The sequence below is a fragment of the Thalassophryne amazonica genome, chromosome 5 (genome assembly GCF_902500255.1).
Source record: "Thalassophryne amazonica chromosome 5, fThaAma1.1, whole genome shotgun sequence".
NCBI classification, from domain to species: Eukaryota; Metazoa; Chordata; class Actinopteri; order Batrachoidiformes; family Batrachoididae; genus Thalassophryne; species Thalassophryne amazonica.
The window spans coordinates 107,683,629-107,703,951 of record NC_047107.1 but is presented as its reverse complement, the minus strand read 5'-3'; the positions used below and the strand labels follow the sequence as shown (position 1 = coordinate 107,703,951).

At 44.3% G+C, this 20,323-nt stretch overlaps 1 protein-coding gene across 1 annotated transcript in view; it reads left to right on the top strand.

The window, feature by feature from the left end:
- Positions 1–20,323, top strand: part of piwil2 (piwi-like RNA-mediated gene silencing 2) — a 140,159-nt gene that overhangs the window by 104,782 nt on the left and 15,054 nt on the right. The window contains exons 17-20 of the mRNA XM_034171074.1: positions 155–343; positions 4,324–4,425; positions 4,507–4,623; positions 18,266–18,354. Of these exons, the coding sequence (XP_034026965.1) occupies positions 155–343; positions 4,324–4,425; positions 4,507–4,623; positions 18,266–18,354 (497 nt within the window). The remainder of the gene's footprint in view (positions 1–154; positions 344–4,323; positions 4,426–4,506; positions 4,624–18,265; positions 18,355–20,323) is intronic.

The window sequence follows — 20,323 nt, the reverse complement described above, 5'->3', positions numbered from 1 at the left end:
CATAATCCTGTTTGTTGAAATAGTCATAGTGCACTTCTGACACCTAAGACTGACTTGATTGATTCATTGATATTTGGCATCAAGCTTCACTTGTTCTTGGCTCAGACATAGACTCCAGCATTTTTCTTAACTGACTGATGTTTCTCTTGCTCAGATTCCTTTGAATGTTTGGGCTATTTTCTACCCACGCCGCTGTACCGAGCATGCTGAGGAGTTGGTGTCAACTTTCAATAAAGTGGCTAGCCCTATTGGTGTGCGACTAGATCGGCCAATTCGTGTTGAGCTTAGGGATGATCGCACAGAAACTTACGTCAAGACTATCCACTCTCAGCTCACCAGTGAGGTATGGCAAGAAATAAATTTAAGCTTTACAATCCAGTCTGTTGGGTTTGTTAAAATGAAAGAACAAGCTGTTTGAAATGTGGAGAATAATGTGATATTCAGCAAACACTAACACTGCTGTCATGTTAGAATGAAGGAAATAAGATCTTGAAATGTACTGTTATTGTCCTCAGAATGCATCACATCAGGGAAAACTAGCTTAAAACTGTAGCTACAAGGGGTAATACATTAATTTACTTAGCATTGATTCTGTAATAGATGTTGTAACATTGACTGTTTAACATATAGTAGTGCCTCATCATCCCCTGTGGAATTCTGGGAGTTGACTTTCTGCAGTCACCAAAATCACAATCCTCCATATTGGTAGGAACATTGCTCGGATTAATGTGAGCATCTGTTAGACAGCTGAAATCATTAGTCTCTCCATCTTACAAGTGTCAACAATCCAAATTAATAAGTAAGACCCTTTGGTTGCTTCCTTGTTTCCCTCAGGGTAGCCACAGCAGAGCAACAAGCAGATCTAAGGTGTCTCTGCATGTTGGTTTGGCACAAGTTCTATGCCGGATGCCCTTCCTTATGCAACTCCATATGATGTGAAGAATGGGCAGGGGTGGGTTTGAACTGGGAAACAAGCTCACTTAACCGTTTGGCCACCACCCCAAAAAGAGCTGATAAGCTAGACAAAAGGTACAACTTATACTCCAATGCGACTTGCATTTTGCTCCAAACCAGAAAGCAGCGATTCATATTTTAAAAGAACAGTATGGTCAAACAGCCCCTTAGTGCCTGAAGTCGAGGGTCATTGGGTCAATATGAATGGCCCTTTTCACACATCAGTGGGCAGAATAAATTAAAGTAATTCAAGTATTGTAATGTTTGATAATCTACTGTAAAAGACACAACTTGAAGCAATTTATCTTAAATATGATGCATATTTCTATTGTATTTCATGTCATGTTATTCCTTGGTGATAAATAATGTTTAAAATGTTAAAAACACATTAATATTTGATGGTTGATAGCATTTCCTCTCTTCTTCAAAATGGCACACAGTAGCTTTGATCCAGTTAGTCAGAGAGCTGTGTCTCGCAATTTAAAACCATGTGACAAAGTATACAGTAAAACTCAGTGGACCAGCTAATTTTGTCCACTGTAATTTAAATATGCTATATGTATAAAGCAGAGAAAATCCGATATACGAGGGCTGTCAATAAAGTAACGGTCCTTTTTATTTTTTTCAAAAACTATATGGATTTCATTGATATGTTTTTACCTCAGACATGCTTGAACCCTCGTGCGCATGTGTGAGTTTTTCCACGCCTGTCGGTGACGTCATTCGCCTGTGAGCACTCCTTGTGGGAGGAGTCGTCCAGCCCCTCGTCGGAATTCCTTTGTCTGAGAAGTTGCTGAGATCAAAATTTTTTCTAAACCTGTGAGACACATCGAAGTGGACACGGTTCGAAAAATTAAGCTGGTTTTCAGTGAAAATTTTAACGGCTGATGAGAGATTTTGAGGTGATTCTGTCGCTTTAAGGACTTCCCACGGTGCGAGACGTCGCTCAGCGCTCTCAGCCGCCGTCGTCAGCCTGTTCAAGCTGAAAACCTCCACATTTCAGGCTCTATTGATCCAGGACGTCGTGAGAGAACAGAGAAGTTTCAGAAGAAGTCGGTTTCAGCATTTTATCCGGATATTCCACTGTTAAAGGAGATTTTTTTAATGAAAGACGTGCGGACGAATCCGCGCGTCGGGACGCAGCCGACGCGGTGCGGCGGCACAGGAAAAACACCTCCGTGTTGATAACCATTTGTAAAATCCAGGCGGCTTTTGATGGCTTTCAGTGGAGTGAGTATATGAGAAATTGTTTAACAGGCAGGACATGTTCCAACTTGTCCTTAAGGCTTTCAACAGAGGTGTTTTTCCTGTGGCGGAGCGTCGCGGCGGCTGCGTCCCGACGCGCGGACCCGTCCGCACGTCTTTCATTAAAAAAATCTCCTTTAACAGTGGAATATCCGGATAAAATGCTGAAACCGACTTCTTCTGAAACTTCTGTGTTCTCTCACGATGTCCTGGATCAATAGAGCCTGAAATGTGGAGGTTTTCAGCTTGAACAGGCTGACGACGGCGGCTGAGAGCGCTGAGCGACGTCTCGCACCGTGGGAAGTCCTTAAAGCGACAGAATCACCTCAAAATCTCTCATCAGCCGTTAAAATTTTCACTGAAAACCAGCTTAATTTTTCGAACCGTGTCCACTTCGATGTGTCTCACAGGTTTAGAAAAATTTTGATCAAACAAAGCGCCAGTCTCTCAGCAACTTCTCAGACAAAGGAATTCCGACGAGGGGCTGGACGACTCCTCCCACAAGGAGTGCTCACAGGCGAATGACGTCACCGACAGGCGTGGAAAAACTCACGCATGCGCACGAGGGTTCAAGCATGTCTGACGTAAAAACATATCAATGAAATCCATATAGTTTTTGAAAAAAATAAAAAGGACCGTTACTTTATTGACAGCCCTCGTATGTATGTTACGGATTAGTTACAGTCAGGAGGCGCCAGACGATCTACGGGGAATCCCCAACACCAATTAGGCTTATGTATTTCCTTGTATAAACGCCTAACCTTGACCTGCCTCATTTAATGAGTGGGTCAAAACTTTGAAAAAATAAAAGCCTGCCTTAAATAAGGGCCCAGCATTATGTGCTCTAAACGGATTACATTTGGTCAAGTCACTCTTGTTTCCAAGTCCACTGCGGAGTGGTATGTTAAAATCCTAAAGCGTGATTTATGCTTCTACTACTCCATAACTCTCTGGACATGCAATGACGTTGACGTGTGCGTGACCCTTTTAAAGTTCTCTGTTGCATCTTTATTCAATTTGCTGCAGGAACAGTGGCTTTTTCTGGATTAATTTGTCCTTCAACAAGCTCCACTTCTTGATACATTCAGCCTCTAAATCGACGGTACGGCGCGTACAATTTCCCTCCATGAATTGCGGGCCATTTGAGTGCCTTTTTCTGATTCTGTGTTGTAAAGTTAGTCATGTTTGCGGACTTTTCTACCAGACATAGCATGCGCACTGTAAAATCTATTAAAATATGACGGGAGGAGGAAGGAGTGAAAACGTAAAAGTGAAAAATCACAGCCCTTACGGTCTCCGTCATTTCGCAGGTGCATGTCAGACTATGGGGAGGGTTCGCAGCCACGCAGAGGGCTCTAATCTTAAAGCGGTTTGGTTTGTCACACCCAAATGTGGATATGTGTGAAACCTAACACCATATTACAGTGCATTGTGGAAATGCATTGCAATGGGAAGGAACGTTTTGTCCAATGTGAGTGAAAATCAGATGGTACATATGGTGTTTATTATATGGAAAAACAATTACAAAAGCATTTTGTATCTGACTTTTGCTTTTGTCCAGTGAGTACGAGTATCCGGTTTCTACGATGACGGTTTAGGCAGGTTTTACTGTAAATACAAGTGTACACACCATAGCTTTAATCCAGTGAGGCAGAGAGCTGCGTCTCGCAATGTAACACCATGAGACAGAGTGTAAATATAAATTTACACACAGTAGCTTTAATCCAGTGAGGCAGAGGGCTGCATCTCGCAATGTAACATCATGAGACAGAGTGTAAATTAGTGCTGAAACGATTAGTCGAGTAATTTGAATAATTCGATTACAAAAATGTTCGAGGCAAATTCTGTAATTTCTGAATTTAACAACAGCTACTGACACAAGAGGAACTCTGGATTATTTAATGAAGGATTTTAATGGAATTTTTTTTTCTTTTTTTTTTCACTCAAGATGGAGAGATACATTGCTTTCAGCTCTGTTCTGCAGCTCAGACTCAGTAAACATTTTTGGATACACAATATATATTAAGAGCAATGTAAAAAGTTTGCATATAAGTTGATGTTTACAGAGCTTTTTTATTTCCTGCTTTTTTGGGGGGGGGGGGGGGGGGGGGTGTCTTTCTGCAGCCCAACTTGCAGCTTGTGGTGTGCATCATTACCGGCAACAGGGATGATCTCTACAGTGCTATCAAGAAGCTTTGCTGTGTTCAAAGTCCCATCCCCTCCCAGGTTTGTAAAGACTTACTAAAGCAAATAAATAAATTTAAGGATTAGAACCATTTTAACTACCAGTGACTCGCTTATTGGCAGGCCATCAACGTGCGGACAATTTCACAGCCACAGAAATTAAGGAGCATTGCCCAAAAGGTGCTCTTGCAGATGAACTGCAAACTCGGGGGTGAGCTGTGGACTGTCAACGTTCCTCTGGTGAGAATCTCTGCACTTGTGCACTACCTGTTGTGTTCATTTAATGCTCACATGGAGAAACTTGAAGGAAAGTGATTTGGAGGAACAGCCCCCCAGATCTGAATCAGTGTGTTGTGTTTTTGGAATTCTGTGCTGTTACGAATTGTCCATGACAAACACCTTGTTTGAGCACAAGGGTGTTCATAAGCACACATGGTGTCAGAGCACCCTAGGTCAAAGGTCAACAATCTGTTTTGCAATCATGTCATGCAACCATGTATCTTGGACACTCGGGTGTAGAGGACTGCACCCTCAGTGGTGGCTGAGGCAAACACTGGGGTGTGGGAATGAGTTTGGAGAGGCCATGGTGAATTACTTTCGGTCAGCCTCAAAGCAGTTCTGGCAAATTGTCAGGGGCCTCTGGAAAAGGAGGCAGTTCTTAGCCCAGACTGTGTTCAGCAAGGGAGGAGAGCTGCTAAACTGGACCTTATATCATCAGGTGGTGGAAAGACAGAAATTCATCCTGAGATGCTGAAGTCTCTAGATTTTGTTGAGCTGTCATGGCTGACACACTTGTATGATGTTGTGTGGAAGTTGGGTACAGTACCTCTGAATTGGAAAACTGGGGTGGTCCCCATCTTTTGAAAAGGGGACTGGAGAGTGTGTTCCAGTTATTATCAGCTTGCCTGGGAAAGTCTATGCCAAAGCACGAGAGCAGAGACTTAGACTGTTAGTCAAACCTCAGATTCAGCAGGAGCAATGCGGGTTCCATCCTGGTCGTAGAACGGTGGACCAGCTCTTTAGAAGGTTCTTGGGAGTATGACCAACCAGTCGACGTGTTTTTGTGAACTTGGAAGCAACCGCATTCCTTCAGGTGTCCTGTGGGGGGCACTGCGGGAGTATGGGGTCCCGGAGCTGCTGCATTGTGTATTCCAGTCTCACCAAAGTGGGAGCTGTGTCCGCATTCTCTGCATTACATCAGACCTGTTCCCTGTGGGTGTTGGACTCTACTAGGGTTGCCCCTTGTCACCAATCCTGACACTCGCATGCATTTAACCCCCACATTGCCACGCAATTCGTCGTGCCAGTGCCACCCACTGTGTTGCCGCCTGGATGCTGCATTGTGCTGCTAGACGCTGCGCATATGAAATAATTATTTTCTCTCTCTCTCTCTCTCTCTCTCTCTCTGTCTGTGTGCGCACACGCATTTGGAACAGTCTAAAAGGTAATTATTTGTAATATTTATATTGTATTAGCTTGGTAAAACAGTTGCATTTTCGTTCCCTCTTATGAGTAGCTTTAAAAGTGTTTAGAATAGATTTAACATCTCATCATAATCGTTCAAGCTTGCACGAAGCTGGGCATGGTTTACAACAGTTTACAAGGAGTTTATTCTCTGGCATGGCAGATTGCATACCAGTGCAAGTGTCGAGGCACCTTTAGGCTGTTCAGAAAATAGCAGTTTCTGTATTTTTCTTTACAATCTCAATCATTTACTGTATAAACTGAAACATGCTTGAAGATTTTGCTTTCTTGTGAATCACTGAACTAATATTTAGTTGTGTAACCACCGTTTCTGAGAACTGCTGTTTTACATGGAGTTGACCAACTTCTGGCACCTGTGAACAGGTATTCCAGCCCAGGAAGATTGGATTACATTCCACAATAGACTGTTGTTACATTCTGAGTGCGCATGCACAGGGGTGCATAAATTTCACGGGACTCTGCATGAACTCCCAACTCTGTTGCCGGCACGGGGTGCAAAGCATTAAATGTATATTTGTCCGAAACATGTCCAAAGAGTGGGTCTCCGTACAGGCTAAGGCTACCTGATGCACAGTGTGGATACCCAACAGGTCAGGATGGACCGGTCACGTCAGCACAACGCTCAAGCCGCTTAAATTTTTTTTGGGGGGGGGGGGGGGGGTTCCTGTTGTTGTTTTGTTTTTTGTTTAGTTTTTAGGGGTTTTTTTTGTTGTTGTTTGTTTTTTGGTGGATCGTTGAAATTTATTTTCATCGCAAGCAAAAGCTGAATGACAGATCACTGTGAACACTGATCATGAATAAATGGAGCACTGTGACTCTAACAAAGATTTTTCAGCTGTTAAAATGTATTTATTTATTTTTTTCATTTTTGTCAGTGGTGGGACAAAGTGTCAGCAGGATGGCAAACATGCCCAGAGTACCATATTACACCGGTGTCACAGACTGATCGGTCCCCCCTAAAAATTGTTCCGCCCTGCCTCCACTGCGCATGCATCATTTCGGAGCTCAGCCACTCGTCTGAGACAGTCTCTTCACCCAAAGTGATCAAATGGATTAATGTGATTATTAACCATCAAATGACAAGGTAAAACCACTTTAATCATTCTAAAGCCAGAAACGAGGCTCTTTTAGGCAGAAACGAGTCAATAATTGGTGACGCTTTGAAATGATGGAGGCGCAGTGAATGCAGCAACTAGCAGCTCGTGTAGCTGCGGCGCTCTGATCACTTCCTCTGTCTTTTATGATGAAATAATGTTGAATTTATGTGGAAATGTTGTTCAAAAGCTTCAGATATTTGTCACTGAGATATATGATGACTGGAGTGCAGTTTGAAGCAGAAACAAGGTGATAATCGGTGAATTGTGGCTGGTGACCCATCCGCAGTGAAGGCAGGGCGGACCGATTTTTAGGGAGGGCCGTTTCCATAATAAGGAATTAAAAGTATTTCCAAAACAAGGACGCGTTATTTGGGCACTAGTGTGTCTGTGATGATGGATCTGGATGAAAGGACATAACAGATCAGATTAAAAGACTTTATTTACTCAGTGTGCTGCCGACAGGTCTGCTTCACATGAGCTAAACAAATGTCTGTTTTTGTTCATTAACAAAAGAGAAAATACAGGATCTAACAGCTTTCTTCCCCTTTGTGGGGATTTGTTTCAGATGGAAATAACAGGTTTTGACAGAAACATTAAAATGTCTGTCTGGTTTGGACAGGAGTATAAAGCTCGAATTGCACTTTAATACCCTCCAGATCCAAGACCAACGGCCCTCTGATGCGGACACTTTGGTTTATGATAAATTCAGAAGTTGTCTGTGAGCTGCTGGGGAGAGACAAGGACAAGTCAAGTGACCCCGAGCCCTCCAAGCGCAGGGGCAAGGTCTGGTCAAGTTCACCTGCATACAGTGCGCCTTTTACTGTTTTTAAACACCTGAAAAATAATGAGTTGGTGTTTTATTTTTGTTTGTTTTTTTCTTCATGATGACTGGAGCAGTACACTTGAATGTTTTTGATGAATGAATGGAAATTTGCGTTTTTACGCGTATAGCGTTCTGCAATCAGCCTGAGAACACTTGAAAAGTCCACTAGTTTTTGCAGCTTTCCTCCCAAACACAGCTATCATTTGTGTGAAGCATGTTTCAATCAAGACATTAAATATAGTTTCACACAAGCTTTTTATTGTTGTAATATTGAATGAATTTCATGAATAAAGCTGTGAAAGCAAGTGCGCACAGGATTACAGCTGCTGGTAGAAATGTTCTCTATTAAATATTGTCTTAATGTTCAGATTGTTACTTCTGGGACTTTGTCCACCCTTTCTTTGGGCAAGTTACGGACATTTTACGGGGTATTATCCATAGATTCAGCGTTGCCCGTGTAGTTACGTGGAGCCTGCATGTCCATATTGAAAGCTCTGCACCCCACGGCATTCTACATGAGCACCTTCTGGAGTACTCCACGCACATGCCCCAAACAATGCAACAATGGTCTATTCCTCTGCATTTCTTGGTTTTGGCTCAGAAACGGCATTTTTGATGTCACCCCTCAAGTTTTCTATTGGATTAAGGTCCAGGGATTGGGCTGGCCACTCCATAATGTTAATCTTGTTGGTCTGGAAGATGCTACTCGCTGGTGAGTTTGGGGTCGTTGACTTGTTAAAACACCCATTTCTAGGGCAATTCCTCTTTGGCATCAGGCAACATGACCTCTTCAAGTATTTAGATGTATTCAAACTGATCCATGATCACTGGTATGAGATAAATAGGCCCAACAACATGTTATGATCAAATTCATGTATTGTGATACTTGCTCCACCATGCTTCACTGTCTTCACAGTGTACTGTGGCTTGAATTCAGTTTTTGGGGGTTGTCTGACAAACTGTGTGCGGCTCCTAGACCAGGTGTATTCAACTCCAGTCCTTGAGGGCTGGTGTCGTGCACCTTTTAGATGTGTCCCTGGTCCAACACACCTGCCTCAAATGACTGAGTTACCTCCTCAGTATGCAGTCAAGTTCTCCAGAGTGCTGCTAATGACCTCATTAATTTGACTCAGGTGTGTTGAAGCAGAGACACATCTAAAATACTCCGTGGGCCAGGTAAAACCCAGGAAAGGGACCGGAGAGGCTCAAGTGAGAAACTGATAATATCTGGCCCAAAGACAAAACGTCCAGCAAACTGGAAGAACTTCTTGCAAAATGACAATAAAACGCAACTTGTCAAAACAATGGCAGGAATATGGTCAGATGATTCGTTCGGGCCAAAACTGATTGACAGGAGTATCTTAGTAGTCACACAGGGCCACTGCTTCCATTTAGAAAGCCAGGATGGCAGCTCAGTAGTCAGAACAGAGATCAATTCCTTGTACTCCACGCAAGAGGAGACGGACACCAGGGTTGTACTCTACTGCCTCTATGCACAAGATCAAGGGTACAAAACAGTACGTGTACGGTCTCCTGACAGTGACATCTTCTTCTTTCTTCTTCACCATGCTTCAAAGATGACCATTACAGTGCTGTTTGATACAGGTACAGGTGACAATAAAAGACTGATTGATGTAACCAAGCTTGCAGGCACATATGGGCAACCACTTTGCACAGCTCTGTTGGAACTCCATGCCTTCACTCATTGTGACTCAACAAGTGCCTTCAAAGGTATTGGCAAAGTGAGGCCTCTCAAGCAAGTGTTGAGGTCTCATGAGTTCCATGGTATTGATGAACTTGGAGACAACTGGGAAGTTAAAGACAGTCTATATGCAGACATAGAGAAGTTCACCTGTATCATGTATGGCAAACCACATTCAACCTCAGTTGATGAGCTGCGTCATGACCGCTTGAAAGAAAAGTGTGGGGCCCCAGATGGAACAATAAATGTTGACAGACATATTGACCTGTGCCAACTGCCTCCATGCAGGAAAGCTCTCATACAACACATAAGAAGAGCAAACTATCAGGTAGCCATCTGGAAGCGAGCCCACGTTGCTCAACCCTCAGTCCCCAAGCCTACAGAGGGTCATGGCTGGACATATTTGGATGGCAAACTACAACCATTATGGTTTGAAGGACCTCTTATCCCCCATGATGTGGCGCAAGAGGATGATGGTGTAGAGAGCAATGATGACTACAGCTCTGATGAGGATGATGCAGTAGAGAGTGATGTGATCTCAGATGAAAGTGACTGTGATGTTTTGTCAGAAGACAGTGACAGTGATGATGACAACTAAACTGTGAAAGAAATGGTATTCGAATATTAGAGTTGATCTGTCACATATAACACGCTTTGAATAGCAATGTATATATTGAGTGATGTAATTTCATGTAAGAGTGACAGTTATGTTATCCCAGAAGAGAGTGACAGTAAGGATGAAAACTAAACTGTGAATGACATGGAATTGTAATATTAGAGTTGTGTTACATATTAGAGTTATGTGTTACATATTAGAGTTATGTATTACATACAACATTAATGATGGTAAATATGTTTAAACTGTCTGAATTTGTATTTGTTAGTATGTATTGTATTTTATTCCTCTTTAGTCATATACCGGTACCATCTGATGTAATAAGAGTGCGATATGTTAATAAACTATGCAGAAACATTGTCATATCAAGATTATATGGTTTAAAATAATACATTGCCAATGAAATGTAATTAACAGGCAGCCATCTTGAAAATACAAGATGGCCACTGACAGCAGACCATTTTAGTTGATACCAATGGAGTCCTTGGGTCTGAAAACCTATGTTTAGACACCAAGATCATGTCTCTATGTGCCTTAATACTCAAAATAGAGCATTTTTTTAATTTTTTAACGATGGTGGCACCTGATTTTGGTGTTCTAGAAGGTCCAAAGAAGTAGTTGAACCCAATGGCGTAGAGTAGTGGGGGGGGGGGGGGGGGGTACGTGGATATATATATATATATATATATATATATATATAGATATATTTCTTTATTTGTTCCATAGCTTACAAGTCACCATGGTACAACTTTTAACTTTGTGTTATGTCTTCAAAATCGGTCTTTTGCGCGCTCTTCACCTTTGTTGCCGCACAGCTCCTGCTGTTAGCTGCTCCACTGGAGTTATTATCTTCCATGGCTTTAAACACACATCCACTTTCACGCAGTCACCCAAATTTTAACTTTGTGTTCGTCCAGTATTGACTGAAATATCACTCTTTTGTGAGCTGGCATTCTGCCTAAATGCTCGTTTGAAGCGTGATGAGTCACTGCCTCAGTGCGCACACACAGCGGAGCTCATGTGATCCATTAATTCCAGAAGTGATTACAGGTATTTTCGGCATCCAAGGTTTGACAGAAAATGATTAATCCGCTACAAAAGAATTATTTTATATAGAGTCCAGCGCACAGAGCAGGTGGATTTGTGTGCTCAAGAGCCGCTCCAAAAATAGCCTCTCAGGTCCTACCTCAGTGCGCACACACAGCAGAGCTCATGTGATCCATTAACAAGATATTAAATCAGCATACTTTTACATACAAAAGACATACTTTTACAGCTAGGAACTGTTTTATCAAGCTATAAAAAACATTAAAAATAATTACCTTAAATGGTAAATGCACTGCATTTATATAGCGCTTTTCCATCTGCATCAGATGCTCAAAGCGCTTTACAATAATGCCTCACATTCACCCTAAGCTGTTCAAAATACATCCCACATGGAGCAGAAAAGAGAGGGGAAAAAAGTGTCGAGATGAAACAGTCCTCTGTGATGCCAGAAGTGATTAGAAGTGTTTTCAACATCCAAGGTTTGGCAGAAAATAATTAATCCACTACAAAATAGTATATATAGTTTTTTTTTTAATATATATATATATAACTGCCGGTTAGTTTTATAAGATACCTCGTATGTCTCAAAAATTGAAAATGCACAACAAAACAAATGAACGAATGAGAGGAAACTGGAGTCACCGTCTGTGACCGAACTGTAATAAACCGCCTAAAGGAAATGGGATTTACATACAGAAAAGCTAAACGAAAGCCATCATTAACACCTAAACAGAAAAAAAACAAGGTTACAATGGGCTAAGGAAAAGCAATTGTGGACTGTGGATGACTGGATGAAAGTCATATTCAGTGATGAATCTCAAATCTGCATTGGGCAAGGTGATGATGCTGGAACTTTTGCTTGGTGCCGTTCCAGTGAGATTTATAAAGATGACTGCCTGAAGAGAACATGTAAATTTCCACAGTCATTGATGATATGGGGCTGCATGTCAGGTAAAGGCACTGGGGAGATGGCTGTCATTACATCATCAATAAATGCACAAGTTTACCTTGATATTTTGGACACTTTTCTTATCCCATCAATTGAAAGGATGTTTGGGGATGATGAAATAATTTTTCAAGATGATAATGCATCTTGCCATAGAGCAAAAACTGTGAAAACATTCCTTGCAAAAAGACACATAGGGTCAATGTCATGGCCTGCAGATAGTCCAGATCTTAATCCAATTGACAATCTTTGGTGGAAGTTGAAGAAAATAGTCCATGACAAGGCTCTAACCTGCAAAGCTGATCTGGCAACAGCAATCAGAGAAAGTTGGAGCCAGATTGATGAAGAGTACTGTTTGTCACTCATTAAGTCCATGCCTCAGAGACTGCAAGCTGTTATAAAAGCCAGAGGTGGTGCAACAAAATACTAGTGATGGATTGGAGCATTCTTTTGTTTTTCATAATTCATAATTTTTTCCTCAGAATTGAGTGATTCCATATTTTTTTCCCTCTGCTTGGTCTAAAAAAGTAACCGTTACTGACTGCCACAATTTTTTTTTCCTGATTTCTTATAGTGTTTCTTAAAGCCAGAAAGTTTCCATTTGAAATGACTTTAGTTTTGTCATGTCTGTGATCTGCTTTTTTTTTTTTTTTTTACAAAATTAAACAACTGAATGAACATCCTCCGAGGCCGGTGATTCCATAATTTTTGCCAGGGGTTGTGTGTATATATATATATATATATATATATATATATATATATATATATATATATATAAAAACACACAATCTTACAGTATCACCTGAATATGCTGCTGACTGTTTTGGGCTTGTTCGCTTTCTTCACCTCCATGAAGAACTTGCTAACAGATGGTCCAGTCGTTTGCTGGTAAGCGTTCAGTGTTTGTTTTTTCCAATGCTGTTTAGATATGTATGGAGAACATTCATCGCTGACTTGGTTTTTCTGATCATGTTTTTAGGTTCCTGGTTTGTCACGAAAATACGCGTTGCGGACCAATTGTCATGGTAACCGGTCCCGATATGGGAAAATGTCAGACCAGTAATCAGCCAATCAGAGCGCATGTAGCATCGCAGCCATATAATAATCCTTTTCTTCACTTTCTGCAAAATAACAAATGATGAATTGTTTTGTTTTGTTTTCCTTCCTGTTTTCATTTGGAATAGAATGTGCAGTGTTCCCAATGCATTTCCATGTATGGAAGTAAAAGCTATCAGAGGTGTCAAACTGATTCCAGAAAGGGCCAAGAGGGTGCAGGTTTTCTTTGCAACCACCCACTCCACCAGGTGATTTCACTGATTTGTTAATCAGTGAAATCACCTGGTGGATTTTACCGATTAACTTCATGTATTGGTGAAACCACCTGGTTTTGAGCTTTACTCACTTATTTTAAACATACTGCTATTATTTTGAGCACAGCTGTAAATGGAGATTTCTGTAGCTACACAGTAATTAAAGGTCAAAAAATACTCCCCCTCTAGCTGCCACCTTATCGTGGTGGGGGAGTTTGCGTACCCGGATGATCCTAGGAGCTATGTTGTCGGGGGCTTTGTGCTCCCTGCAGGGTCTCCCAAGGCAAACAGGTCCTAGGTGACAGGTCAGACTAAGGGCAGTTCAGAACCTCCATGACCAGTAAAAGATAAAGGACCGAGACGTCGCCCGGTATGGCGGAGCCAGGGTCCCACCCTGGAGCCAGGCCTGGGGTTGGGGCTCGCGTGCGAGCGCCTGGTGGTCGGGCCTTAGCCTACGGGGCCTGGCCGGGCTCAGCCCGAAAGAGTGACATGGGCCCGCCCTCCTGTGGGTTCACCACCTGCAGAGGGGGCCGTAGGGGTCAGGTGCAGAGAGGATTGGGTGGCGGTCGAGGGCGGGTGGCCCGACAGCCCGGTCCATGCTCACAGCCCCTGGCTGTTGGGACGTGGAATGTCACCTCGCTAGGGGTGAAGGAGCCTGAGCTTGTGCTGGAGGTTGAGAGATACCGACTAGAGATAGTCGGGCTCACCTCCACGCACAGCTTGGGCTCTGGTACCCAACTCCTGGAGAGGGGCTAGATGCTTCATTTTTCTGGCGTTGCCCACGGGGAGAGGCGGAGAGCTGGGGTCGCATTGCTTATTGCTCCCCGGCTCAGTCGCCAAGTGTTGGAGTTCACTCTGGTGAACGAGAGGGTCGCGTCCCTACGCCTTCGGGTCCAGGACAGATCTCTCACCGTTGTCTCGGCCTACGGGCCGAGCGGCAGTGCAGAGTACCCGACCTTCCTGGAGTCCCTGGGAGGGGTACTAGATAGCGCTCTGACTGGGGACTCCATTGTTCTCCTGGGGGATTTCAATGCCACGTGGGCGGCGACAGTGAGACCTGGAGGGGGGTGATCGGGAAGCACGGCCTCCCTGATCTGAACCCGAGTGGTGTTCAGTTGTTGGACTTCTGTGCTAGTTACAGTTTGTCCATTACGAACACCATGTTCGAGCACAAGGATATCCATAAGTGCACGTGGCACCAGGACACCCTGAGCCGGAGGTTGATGATCGACTTTGTAGTCGTATCATCTGACCTTCGGCCACGTGTCTCGGACACTCGAGTGAAGAAAGGGGCAGAGCTGTCGACTGATCACCACCTGGTGGTGAGTTGGATCCGCTGGGAGGGTAGGAAGCCGGTCAGACCTGGCAGGCCCAAACATATCGTGAGGGTCTGCTGGGAAAGACTGACGGAACCCTCTGTCAGCGAGGCCTTCAACTCCCACCTCCAGGAGAGCTTCTCCCAGATCCCGGGGGAGGTTGGAGACATGGAGTCCGAGTGGACCATGTTCTCCACCTCCATTGTCGATGCGGCTGCTCGTAGCTGTGGTCGCAAGGTCTCTGGTGCCTGTCGCGGTGGCAATCCCCGAACCCGGTGGTGGACACCGGAAGTAAGGGATGCTGTCAAGCTGAAGAAGGAGTCCTACTTATCTTTGTTTGTAGGTGGGACCCCAGAGGCAGCTGACAGGTACCGGCAGACCAAGCGTGCCACAGCCCGTGCGGTCGCAGAGGCAAAAACTCAGGTCTGGGAGGAGTTTGGGGAGGCTATGGAGGAGGACTATTGGTCGGCCTCGAGATTCTGGCAAACCGTCCGACGCCTCAGCAGGCGGAAGCAGCTCTCCAACAGCACTGTTTATGGTGCGGGTGGGGAGCTGTTGACCCTGACTGGGGATGTTGTCGGGCGGTGGAAGGAGTACTTCGAGGATCTCCTCAGTCCCATCGTCACGTCTTCCGAAGAGGAAGCAGAGACTGGGGACTCAGAGGTGGACTCATCCATTACCCAGGCCAAAGTCGCTGAGGTGGTTAGAAAGCTCTTCGGTGGCAAGGCCCCTGGGGTGGATGAAATCCGTCCTGAGTACCTTAAGTCTCTGGATGTTGTGGGGCTGTCTTGGCTGACACACCTCTGCAACATTGCGTGGTGATCGGGGACAGTGCCTCTGGATTGGCAGACCGGGGTGGTGGGCCCTCTGTTTAAGAAGGGGGACTGGAGGGTGTGTTCCAACTATAGGGGGATCACACTCCTCAGCCTCCCCGGTAAGGTCTGTTCCGGAGTACTGGAGAGGAGAATTCGACCCATGGTCGAACCTCAGATTCAGGAGGAGCAGTGTGGTTTTCGTCCTGGTCGCGGCACACTGGACCAGCTTTACACGCTCCATCTGGTGCTCGAGGGTTCATGGGAGTTCGCCCAACCAGTCCACATGTGTTTTGTGGATCTGGAGAAGGCGTTCGACCGTGTCCCTCGGGGCGCCCTGTGGGGAGTGCTCCGGGAGTACGGGGTCCGGGGTCCTTTGCTAAGGGCTATCCAGTCCCTGTACGACCGCAGCAGGAGCTTGGTTCGCATTGCCGGTAGTAAGTCAAACCTGTTTCCAGTGCACGTTGGCCTCCGCCAGGGCTGCCCTTTGTCACCGGTTCTGTTCATTATTTTTATGGACAGAATTTCTAGGCGCAGCCAGGGTGTAGAGGGGGTCTGGTTTGGGAACCACAGAATCTCGTCTCTGCTGTTTGCGGACGATGTGGTTCTGTTGGCTTCGTCAAATCAGGACCTTCAGCGTGCACTGGGGCGGTTTGCAGCCGAGTGTGAAGCGTCCGGGATGAAAATCAGCACCTCCAAATCTGAGGCCATGGTTCTCGACCGGAAAAAGGTGCTTTGCCCTCTTCAGGTCGGTGGAGTGTCCTTGCCTCAAGTGGAGGAGTTTAAGTATCTTGGAGTCTTGTTCACGAGTGAGGGACGGATGGAGCGTGAGATCGATAGACGGATCAGTGCAGCATCTGCAGTGATGCGGTCGCTGTATCGGACCGTCGTGGTGAAGAGAGAGCTGAGTAGGGGGGGGCAAAGCTCTCGATTTACCGATCGATCTACGTTCCGATCCTCACCTATGGTCATGAGATTTGGCTCGTGACCGAAGAACGAGATCGCGAGTACAAGCGGCCGAGATGAGTTTCCTCCGCAGGGTGGCTGGGCGCTCCCTTAGAGATAGGGTGAGGAGCTTGGTCACTCGGGAGGAGCTCGTAGTCGAGCCGCTGCTCCTCCATGTCGAAAGGAGTCAGTTGAGGTGGCTCGGGCATATTTTCCGGATGCCTCCTGGACGCCTCGCTGGAGAGGTGTTCCGGGCACGTCCCACTGGGAGGAGGCCCCGGGGAAGACCCAGGACACGCTGGAGGGATTATATCTCTCGGCTGGCTTGGGAACGCCTTGGGGTTCCCCTGGAGGAGCTGGGGGAGGTACGTATGGATCAGGAGGTCTGGGCGGCTTTGCTTGAGCTGCTGCCCCTGTGACCCGACTCCGGATAAAGCGGAAGAAAATGGATGGAAGGATGGATAAATACAAAAATAATGTACTTCACAACCTGTCTTGATTCTCTGTAAAAAGAATTTTCGCTTCCCAAAGTGCATTCCAGGTTTGATAATGTACTTCTGCATTTTTTCAGAGGACGGCTTTTTAGGGCAGGGATGACGAACCCTACTGCTGAAGACTTTTCATCTCTACCCCTCTCCTACACCTCATTATCTTAGCTAGGTGTGTTCGGTCAGTAAAGAGACACTTCTCTATCTTATCAAATGTATATAGAGAAGGGAGAAATGGAAAATGTGGTCTCCAGAACCAGGGGTAGAGATCCCTGCCTAAATGTGCTTTTTACAACTACAGTGAGTAAGAAAATGCGACTGAGAAATAGACCTGAAAATGCAACAGAATGCATCTGAGATTTCAGGCTTTTCTGGGGGATAACCCCCAGGACCTTCGACCCTTGCCAGAAACTTACAGGGGTTTCCCATGGCTCACTTTCATCACTGTTTCTCAGAATGTAAAAGATGGAGAACTACACCCTACTTTTTCTGATTATTCTCAGTCACCCCTTGTACTTAATCTTAGGCTCGGTTCGATCAAAATTGTGATTAAATATTTTGGGTGGGCCGCAGGTGAGTTCCAGCTTTCAAAGTGGGCCCAAAATGTCAGTTTGGAAGCGGCTGCTCTAGGCTAATACCTTGATGCAAAGAGTGGTTATTATAGTGCACTGTTATTGCACAATTACTGTTTTTAATCTTAACTGGAACGGATTCTGCTGCAGGAACAGATCCAACGAGTGGCTCGAACTCCCCCCACCACCACCACCCGACAGTGAACTGTATGCCTGCATGGGCTCTCATCAATTGTTCTGTATTGTAAACCTTTTTGGTACAGTGCAGTGACTTAAGCAGTGGGTCACCCCTTTGAGTCTGGTCTGCTTGAGGTTTCTTCCTCAGTATCATCAGACGGAGTTTACCACTGTCGCCGGTGTGCTTGCTCTAGCGGTTGGTATGGTTAGACCTTACTTGTGTGAAGCACCTTGAGGCGGCTTTGTTGTGATTTGGTGCTATGTAAACTAAATAAATTGAATAGAAATTGAATTTGATTCTAAGTTGTCAATAATGTTTAAATGCTGTTATTTGCTTCGTATTGTTTGTGTGGATGCTCCAGGTTGTCATCTCAGACTGAATAAAGTTGTTTCTTCTTTTGAAGGTCTTGTGACGAGGAAGCATTTTGAAGGATTGGAGCCACAATACCAATATGCCATGGCAGCAGGAGAACACGGATGTTCAGATCAGTTATTGTTAATAACATATTGCAGGGGGAGTAAGGATCCTGTGTTTTGCTTTGACAGAAACACTTGATGATTGTTGGAGTTGATGTCCACCATGACACCAGTAAGAGTCATCGATCAGTCATGGGCTTTGTTGCAAGTGTGAACAGGTACCTTTTGTGTGTGTGTGTTTTTTTTGTTTTGTTTTGTTTTTTTTTTATCTTTAAGTGTACATTTTGTGAACTGATTTGGGAATTAATTTTAATTAAGAAAGCAGGTGAGAAAAATGCCCAGTACAAATGTCTGTTCCCGTTTTTGCCATCCAGAGAGGTGGTGTAGTTCGTTAGGACAGCAACATCTCATTTGTGGACAGGAGAAGACTGCACAAATGGATTATGAAGGCCAGTACTGTCCTGGGGTGCCAGCTTTATCCAGTGCAGGTGGTGGGAGAGAAAAGGATGATAGTTTTGCTATCATCCATGTCGGAACTCTGCAAGCGGGAACTCAGGCCTGCGCTCCTGTACCCGGCCAAACTGCGTATTATTTTGCTGACGGGGGAAAGGAAGTGGTTGCAATCTACATTGGACACCAGCAAGTTTGTTTAGGACCTGTGCAAAGGCTAGAGTTGCTTTTCTTTTCATTTCAGTAACCCTTATCTGCACTGTTACAGGTAAAGTGGACTGATCGTGGCCATTGCTGCTTCTGCCTATTTGTTAATCGGTCTGAGATGAGACACTTTGTTTTGTGTTCAGTGCCTTCTCATAATTAATACCTTTTTTATCATCAGTCCTTCACCCCATAATATCATTCAATATTAACCTTGTTGATTGAGCACAATAACTCTGCTGAAAATGTTCCTGTGATCGTCGAAGAAGGAGGAGGGGTGAAATTTAAAAAAATAAACTTTCTCAGCCCGAACATTGCCAGAGGATGTCAATTCATACTGAGTTGCCTTGTGTAACGCCTGTCTCTTTGTCTTCACCTGCTTGGCTAATGTTGCCTTCTTGGTGGAACTCAGTGTGACTAAAATTACTGTAGGTGTGTTCGAAAGGTTAATGTAAATTTTTGTACATTTTGTTCACAGTGGTAGTTTAGGCTGTATTATTATTATTATTATTATTATTATATTTCATGAAACTTCGTACAAATCCTTGTTATAGGTTGGTAATATGCATATTATCCTCTCATTCGAATTGGGCCCATTTCATCAGAGTTATGGCCCTTGATTAACAAAATTAGACTCCGCCAGTTTCATGAATGGGTGCCTGCATTCTGAAATCAACTCCTCTCACATTTTTAGGAGGAATTTGGTTAAACTTGGTACAAGTCCTTGCTATACATTGGAATACCCATATTGTCGTGTCATTCGAGTTGGGCCCACTTGACCAGATTTATGGCCCTTGATTAGCAAATCTAGACACTGCCAGTTTCATGAGATGGTACCTGCATTCTGAAATCATCTCCTTGCATATTTAGGATGAATTCCATGACACTTACAATAGTACAAGTCCATTTAATGTTCATTATACACATATTATGTTATTTTTTAATATATTCAGAATTCTATCCCGTGATTCATTAGCAAGAAATATTTCTGATTTATGAAAATTCTTAACTGAAATTAGCTAATGTTACAGTTTTTGCTAGAAGTGCAAATAGTTGTGTTCACAAAACAAATGTTATCAGATACTTTGAAGTGTGTAGCAAGCACTTGTACGAAGGCAGCATTTTCCAGCGGTGGATATATATGTCAGAGCACTCTTGTCATACACTCTGTTGTCACTTGCTGCTGCAACAATGCAAATTTCCCCATTTTAGGACAATAAAGGATTATCTTAGTGTTGCTCCTCCTGCACAGAGCAGGAGTCAGGGTGAGCCTGCTCTGTGTGTGAGGCGATCAGAGAGGACGGCAAACCAGCCAGTTGAAGAAACTTTGGAAGCATAAATGGTATTGTTTCATTTATCTTCTTCTTTATCTTACTGAGCATAATCTCTTTGAGCCACTTCAGTCTGCTTTTAGAAAATATCATTCCACAGAGATGGCTCTCACTAACGTGGTGAATGATCTTCTGCTTGCAATGGATTCGGACACCAGTACGGTTCTGGTCAGTGGTGGGCACAGATAACCAAAAAATTAAC